At 43.3% G+C, this 8,242-nt stretch overlaps 1 protein-coding gene across 2 annotated transcripts in view; it reads right to left on the reverse strand.

Moving 5' to 3' along the window:
* CLPX (caseinolytic mitochondrial matrix peptidase chaperone subunit X) overlaps nt 1–8,242 on the reverse strand; it is a 69,943-nt gene that overhangs the window by 59,342 nt on the left and 2,359 nt on the right. For both annotated transcript variants that reach the window (XM_040342306.1, XM_040342307.1), the window contains exons 2-4: nt 6,903–7,063; nt 6,667–6,787; nt 4,594–4,748 (exon numbers count right to left, since the gene is read on the reverse strand). In XM_040342306.1, coding sequence (XP_040198240.1) covers nt 4,594–4,748; nt 6,667–6,787; nt 6,903–7,063 — 437 coding nt within the window. The remainder of the gene's footprint in view (nt 1–4,593; nt 4,749–6,666; nt 6,788–6,902; nt 7,064–8,242) is intronic.

The following is an 8,242-nucleotide window of genomic DNA, read 5'->3' on the forward strand; positions in this document are numbered from 1 at the left end:
TAGGTGCCTCGGCTTATATTCGGGTCGGCTTATACTCGAGTATATATGGTGCATTTAATTTGGAGTACAGTGTTGCGTAATTGCCAGTTTAAGTAGCACAGGGCTGAATAGAAGGGGGATACAACCTTCTGCAGATCAAGCGGTTAACTTGTTTTAGAGATTCCAAGCTATGGTAACTGGGAACAACAACAACCACACACAACCACACACCTTTTTCTCATGGTTCATGAAAGTTGAAAAATGTTGAAAACCTCTCGCCAAAATGTCAGGTTGGCATTGATAACCCGAGGCATGGCAATACAATGTATTAAAGTGATTTTTTTTTTTTTTTTTTCTCAATTTAAAAGAACAGACGACTTTAACATATTACACTTGCCTCCTCTGTGCAGTTTTACACAGAGTGGCCCTAATCCACCTCTTCTCAGGTCCCTGGCCTCTCCCTCCTGTTGAGTTCCCCCCCACAGCAGGCAGCTATGGGGAGCACCAAAGCCAATCTGCAGCTCCGTGTATCCATTTAAACAGGGAGCTGCGGTTTAGCCCTGCCCCCTCTCTCCCGATTGGCTGAGTTTGATTGTCTTAGCCAATCAGGAAGGAGATTCTCAGACTACAGAGGCACTTGTGGACATCTCTGGATAGAGACAGGCTACTGCACACAGAAGGCTTTTTATCTTAATGCGTAGACGGCACCAAGATAAAAAAAACCTTCCGACTCTACAACCCCTTTAAAGACCTTGATTTGGTAAACATTGGACTTCTACGTAAGAAACAAAGAGGCTGAATTACACAAACTGGAGCAGAGGTTAGGATTGTTGTGTAGCCAGTGTGGGAAAGCAACATCTGCCTGTCAGTAGCGAACAGCAAATCACTACACAAGAGTATTTCTGCAATAGGGATAAAACAAAAACAAAAACACCCTAATCTTAAAAAGATGTTATAAAGGAATTTTTTTTCCCTCTAAATAGCTTCCTTTACCTTAGTGCAGTCCTCCATCACTTACTTCATCCTTCCATTTTGCTTTTAAATGTCCTTATTTCTTCTGAGAAATCCTCACTTCCTGTTCTTCTGCCTGTAACTCCACACAGTAATGCGAGGCTTTCTCCCTGGTGTGGAGTCATGCTCGCCCCCTCCCTTGGACTACAGGAGAGTCAGGACGCTCTCTACGTTGCAGATAGAGAAAGGAGCGGTGTGTTAGTGGGCGTCCTGACTCTCCTGTAGTCCAAGGGAGGGGGCGAGCACGACACTCCACACCAGGGAGAAAGCCTTGCATTACTGTGTGGAGTTACAGACAGAAGAACAGGAAGTGAGGATTTCTCAGAAGAAATAAGGACATTTAACCATTTGCCGACCCGCGTATTGCAAATGTACGTCCTCTTTTTAAACATGGATATCTCAGTAACTGCAGCAGCTGCTGCCACAACTGAGATATCCATCTTTTCAGCGGGCGGCCGTGTAAACGATAACGGCGGTCTCCGCGGCAAGATCGGCGTTAGCGGTGGCGGGAGAGGGCACCCCCCCCTCCCGCCGCTCTTCCGCCGCTTACCGTAGCAGCGGAGGAGATCGGATGCTGCAGCCTGAGCGGTGAGGACTTGAGTGAAGGCAAGATGGCCCCCACCCGTCCTAATAGCTTTGCTGGGCGGAAGTGACGTCAAAACGTCAGTCCCGCCCAGCGTCTTAACTACTAGCCGACCAGCCACCGTCATTATACGGCGGCAGGTCGGCTCTCCTAGGCGAGAGCCCGTAGCTATACGTCCTCTTTTAGCCGCCACTAGGGGGCGCGTGCGCCCCCCGTGCGTGTGCCCGGCGGGCGCGATCGCCGCCGGGCACATGCGATCGCTCGGTACAGAGCAGGGAACGGGAGCGGTGTGTGTAAACACACAGCTCCCGGTCCTGTCAGCGCGGGAAATGCTGATCTTCTGTTCATACAATGTATGAACCGAGGATCAGTGTTTCCCCTAGTGAGGCCACCCCCCCTACAGTAAGAACACACAGAGGGAACATACTTAACCCCTTCCCCGCCCCCTAGTGTTAACCCCTTCCCTGCCAGTGGCCTTTTTATAGCAATCCAATGCATTTTATAGCACTGATCGCTATAAAAATGCCAATGGCCCCAAAAATGTGTCAAAAGTGTTCGAAGTGTCCGCCATAATGTCGCAGTACCGAAAAAAAAAAATCGCTGATCGCCGCCATTACTAGTAAAAAAAATATATTAAGAAAAATTACATAAAAATACCCCCTATTTTGTAAACGCTATAACTTTTGCGCAAACCAATCAATAAACGCTTATTGCGATTTTTTTTTACGAAAAATAGGTAGAAGAATACTTATCGGCCTAAACTGAGGAAAAAAATTTTTTTTTATATATTTTTGGGGGATATTTATTACAGCAAAAAATATTTTTTTTCTTCAAAATTGTCGCTCTATTTTTGTTTATAGCGCAAAAAATAAAAACCGCAGAGGTGGTGATCAAATACCACCAAAAGAAAGCTCTATTTGTGGGAAAAAAAGGACGCCAATTTTGTTTGGGAGCCACGTCGCGCAATTGTCAGTTAAAGCGACGCAGTCCAGAATCACAAAAAGTACTCTGGTCTTTGGGCAGCAATATGGTCCGGGGGGTAAGTGGTTAAAGAGACATTTTTTTTGTCATTTGAAAAAATTAGTTTCAATTTTTTTTTTTCTTGCATTGAAGTCTAAATATGAGATGTGAGGTCTTTTTGACCCCAGATCTCATATTTAAGAGGACCGGTCATGCTTTTTTCTATTACAAGGGATGTTTACATTCCTTATAATAGGAATAAAAAAGTGATCAAATTTTTTTTTTTATTTCAGTGTAAAAAGTAATAAAATAAAAATAAATAAGAAAACAAAAAAAAAAATTTTAAAGCGCCCCGACGAGCTCGCGCGCAGAAGCGAACGCATACGTAGCGCCCGCATATGAAAACGGTGTTCAAATCACACAAGTGAGGTATCTCTGCAATCGTTAGAGCGAGAGCAATAATTCTAGCTCTAGAGCTACTCTGTAGCTCAAAAAAATGCAACCTATAGAATTTTTTAAACGTCGCCTATCGAGATTTTTAAGGGTAAAAGTTTGACGCCATGCCACGAGCGGGCGCAATTTTTAAGCGTGACATGTTGGGTATCATTTTACTCGGCGTAACATTATCTTTCACAATATATAAAAAAACATTGGGCCAAATTTATTGTTGTTTTAATTTTTAATTCAAAAAAGTGAATTTTTCCCCAAAAAAGTGCGCTTGTAAGACCGCTGCGCAAATATGGTGTGACAAAAAGTATTGCAATAACCACTATTTTATTCTCTAGGGTGTTCGGAAAAAAAATGTATATGTATATGTATATGTATATGTATATATATATATATATATATATATATATATATATATATATATATATATATATATATATATATATATATATATATATATATATATATATATATATATATATATATATATATATATATATATATATATATAATGTTTGGGGGTTTTAAGTAATTTTCTAGCAGAAAAAAATGTTTTAGTCTTGTAAACACCAAATCTGACAAACACCTAAGGTCTTTAAGTGGTTAAAGGCAAAATGGAAGGATGAGGTAAGTGAAGGAGGACTGCACCAAGGTAAGGGAAGCCATTTAGGGAAAATAAATTGTACCTTTACAACCCCTTTAAAGTGATACTAAAGCATTTCCCCAGTTAAAAAACGAACCTGCTCTGTGTAGTGGTTTTGCACAGAACAGCCCGGATCCTCCTCTTCTCAGGTCTCTTTGTTGCGCCTGGCCCCTCCCTCCTGTTAAGTGCCCCCACAACAAGCAGATTGCCATGGGGCACCCGAACGGATGCTTGGTGTCCAATCAGACATGGAGATGCAGCCATGCCACGCCCCTTTCTCGCTCATTGGCTGACTGACTTAGAAGCCAATGGCACGCCGCTGCTGTCTCACCAAATAAGGGTAGTCCCAGACAGCCGAGTCTTGTGCAACATTGCTGGATCTAGATGGCACTCAGGCAAGTATTGGGGGGGGGGGGGCTGCTGCACACAAGGCTTTTTATCTTAATTCATAAAATTACTTTAAGATTAAAAAAAAAAAAAAAAAAAACACTTCTGCCTTTACAACCATTTTAAGGAATGCCAACACTTTGTCCACCTCTCTTTAATAGGAGGCCTTTCTATAGCTACCATGAATGAAAAGGGGGGCTCTATGAATGGAAGACGAGACAACTACCCCCACCTCTATAAAAGAAACTAAGGAGCTTTATTCTCACTTCTACGTGGTCCGAGTCTGGCAGGGGTTTTAATTATCCCACTATACTACAAAAAAAAAAAAAAAAAAAAAAAAAAACACCCCACATGCAACTAAAATCTCGATCAGCTAGCAAATAAAAAAATAAATAAATAAGATTCAGAAGGAATATCCACTCCTCCCAGCACTTGCAGTGGTCAGGCAGCAGAAGAGTCGGTGGAGTTTCAAGACATGGGCTGCCAGAAAGGAAAGTTTAGTGCCTCTGTTATGTGCGCGCCCCGCCCCCCCCCCCCCAATGTGAGACCCTGCGGCGACAGGCAATACCGGCTGAAGTCATACCTTCTTAGGTGGTGGTGGCGGCTTCTGTTGAAATGCCAGCTTCACAGCTTCAGCAGCAGTCTCTGGTTCTCTGTTTATAGATTTCTTTGAATCTGCCTCGGATAACACGACGAAAAAATGGTGGCACTTCTCACATTTCACAAAACGGGTAGAGGCTGCAAGGAGAGGAGTCACAGAATCGGACTTTGGTTTTTGTACAACATTAACAGGATTTTATTCAGAAGTATTAAGCAAATAAAAAGCAAGGCTGCATTCACACTTGTGCGACTTGTCATGCAACTTTGGTCACCAAAGCTGCACGACAAGACGTTAACCGTGTTTTCCAAGGAGAACCATTCATATACGTGCAACTTAAAGTTGCAGAAACTTCAAAGTAATTCATGAACTGGTCCGACTTTCATGCAACTTGAGGGCCATAGACTTCAATATTAACTCCCAGAAGATGCATGAGTCGTACCTGAATGTTATACAATGCAACTTGTGTGCAACAGTTGTCCGTTAATCACTGATCAAAGCCAAAGTCTGCGCAACTTGGGTTGTACAAGTGTGAATGGAGCCTATGGGTGTTCATTTCATTTTTTTAGGTTTTCTGAAATAGATGAACATTTTAACAAAATAAAAAGCAACTTCTTTAGTTAACCACTTGCCGACCGCCGCTTTACATCGGCAGAATGGCACGGGCAGGCAAATGAGCGTACCGGTACGTCCCTTTGAATTTGCTGCCTAGGGGGGGCACTAGCGGGTCCTGCAAACGCAATGTTCGCCGGCGGTCTCGCGATACGGAGAGGCAGAACGGAGAAATGCCCATGTGAACAAGGCATTTCCCTGTTTCCCTGCCTAGCAACATGACAGGGATTTACTGCTCTTTGTCGTCATGTTGTAGTGAGCCCACCCCCCCTGCCACCACAGTTAGAACACTAAAGGTCACTAAAGGCAGATTTTTTATTTTTTTAAAACAACAAACATGTTCTACTTACCTCCACTGTGCAGCTCGTTTTGCACACAGTGTCCCCTAATTCAGTCTTCTGGGGTCCCTCAGCGGCTGTCTTGGCTCCGCCTCGCAAAAGCTTTCTACCTTCATGCGAGCGAGCATGGTGGAAAGCTTTTGCGAGCGAGCTCCCGTGATACAGCGGCAGGCATAGCCGCCGACTGTATCACTCGGCCCCGCGTCACCCGCTGTGATTGACAGCAGCGCCAGCCAATGGCTGCGCTGCTATCAATCCACCCAGCCAATCAACGGCCAGGCTGAGAACCGAAGAAGATCACATGGATGCGCCCTGGACTTGAAGGGTCAGGTAAGTAAAACGGGGGCTCGGTACCATCGGATGTTTTTTCACCTTAATGCATAGGATGCATTAAGGTGAAAAAACATTTACAACCCCTTTAACCCCTTGATCGCCACCTAGTGATTAACCCCTTGCCTGCCAGTGTCATTTATACAGTAATCAGTGGCCATTTGTAGTTCTGATTGCAGTATAAATGGACAATAGTCCAAAAATAGTGTCAAATGTCCGACACAATGTCGCAGTCCAGAGAAAAAAAAAAAAAGCCATAAAACTATCCCCCCGTTTTGTAGAAGCTACAACTTTTGCCCAAACCAATCAATATACATTTATCAATTTTTTTTTTTTAACAAAAATATGTAGAAGAATACATATCGTACATATTCTAGCAAAAAGTTAAAACCGCAGAGGTGATCAAAGACCACCAATAGAAAGTTCTATTTGTGGAGAAAAATAAATGAATTTTGTTTGGGTACAACATCACACAATTACTGTGTAGTACAGATTTATAAAAAAAAATCCTCTGGTCAGGAAGGGGGGGTAAATCCTTCCAGGCCTGAAGTGGTTAAAAGAAGGGAATTTTTATTTTATTTTTTTAAATCAACCACACCTACCTAGGACAAAAAAAAAAAAAAAACATGCAACGGTTCTGGCAGTGAAAGTGTTAAAGGGTGCTGGGACTGAAAGTAGATTGAGAAAAGCAGGTCTAGCACACCAAATAAGAGTAAGCTTGGATAATCACAAGTTATGTATGTGGCCGCAGGCCGGAAACGAACCAGTTTGAACTTACAGACAAATGTCTCGACGTGGGTGCACAGATCTCCGCACTTCGGGCACCTCAGCTGATTTCCACCTTTCCCTGAACCCCCTGAGGATTTCTTGCCGCCGCCTCCTCCTTCACCGACTGCTTTCTGTGCATATAAAAAAAAAAAAAAAAAAAAAAAAAAGTTCACGATTACCATAAACAAAACAAAACCAAAAGGAGGAGGATTGCCTCCACCAATCCCAACGTCCGGCTGGCATTACCTTGTTCCCTTCACCAGACCCATCTTTGCTGACACCATCTTTAGATGCAAAATACACGGCCGTTACCGAGAATCTTCTGAAGTGTGTTTTTTGTAGCTTATCCACTTCAAAAGTTCCTGGTCTTCTGAAAATGGAGAGGTGCCCACGACCGCACACCACACCTGTAATGGAAATAAAATAAAAACCATGACTTCATATACCAGGTAATGACAAGCAAATTCTGAAGCCCAACTCCATGCTTAACCACACAAAAGGTAAAAGTTTTCACCTTAATGCATCCTATGCATTAACCACTTGCCTACTGTGCACCTACACCCCTTCCTGCCCAGACGAGATTTTAGCTTCCAGCACTGCGTCGCTTTAACTGACAATTGCGCGGTCGTGCGACGTGGCTCCCAAACAAAATTGGCGTCTTTTTTCCCCCACAAATAGAGCTTTCTTTTGGTGGTATTTGATCGCCTGTGCGGTTTTCATTTTTTGAGCTATAAACAAAAGGAGCGTCAATTTTGAAAAAAAAAATATATTTTTTTTTTACTATAATTAATATTAGGGGTGCAACGGATCGTCACCGATCCGTGATCCGAACGGGCCACCCCGTTCGGATCGGCACACCACACGATCCGCGGAGCGCTCCGGAGCCTCGGCCGTAGGAAAGTCCCCGGCTTCGGCCTAGCTCCGGCCATCTTGCTTCACCCCCGTGTGCTTGCCAGAGCCCAGCGTGACACGCCTCCCCGCACAGCGCGCTCACTGCAGACATGTGGAGACAACAGTGAGCTTCTGCAGGTAGGAGATCCGTTGCACCAGTAGTAAGCATTGTAATGTTCAATCTGAAGCAGACAAATAGCAAAACAGAGGGAGATAAGGGGCCAGAGGTATTTGTGGAGAGGCCCCCTAACAGCTGCATCTGTAATGGGAGGACATGGGGGCAAGTGGACATTTTTCATTACACCCAACAGAGTTTTAGATTCAGTTATTTTCATCACAAAACGGAGCTTATACCCCTAAATACAGTATTTGTAAATCCGTTGGACTGTTTAAATGTTAAATTTAATGTGAAAATCAGAGGTGTTCTGTCACATTAGCAATAAACAGTCCGTCGGATTTCAAAACACTGTATTTAAGGGTATAAGCTCCGTTTTGTGTTGAGAATATGTGAAATCTAAAACTCTGGTGGGTGTAAAAAGATTTTTTGCTGATCCGATCCGTGACTCCTGATCCGAGGATCGATCCGATACGCAAGTTTTTTCATCCGTTGCACCCCTAATAAATATCCAATTTATAAAAAAAAAAAAAAAAAAAAAACCCAACTCAGTTTAGACTGATACATATTCTACATTTTT

The sequence above is a fragment of the Rana temporaria genome, chromosome 3 (assembly GCF_905171775.1).
Source record: "Rana temporaria chromosome 3, aRanTem1.1, whole genome shotgun sequence".
Taxonomy (NCBI): Eukaryota; Metazoa; Chordata; class Amphibia; order Anura; family Ranidae; genus Rana; species Rana temporaria.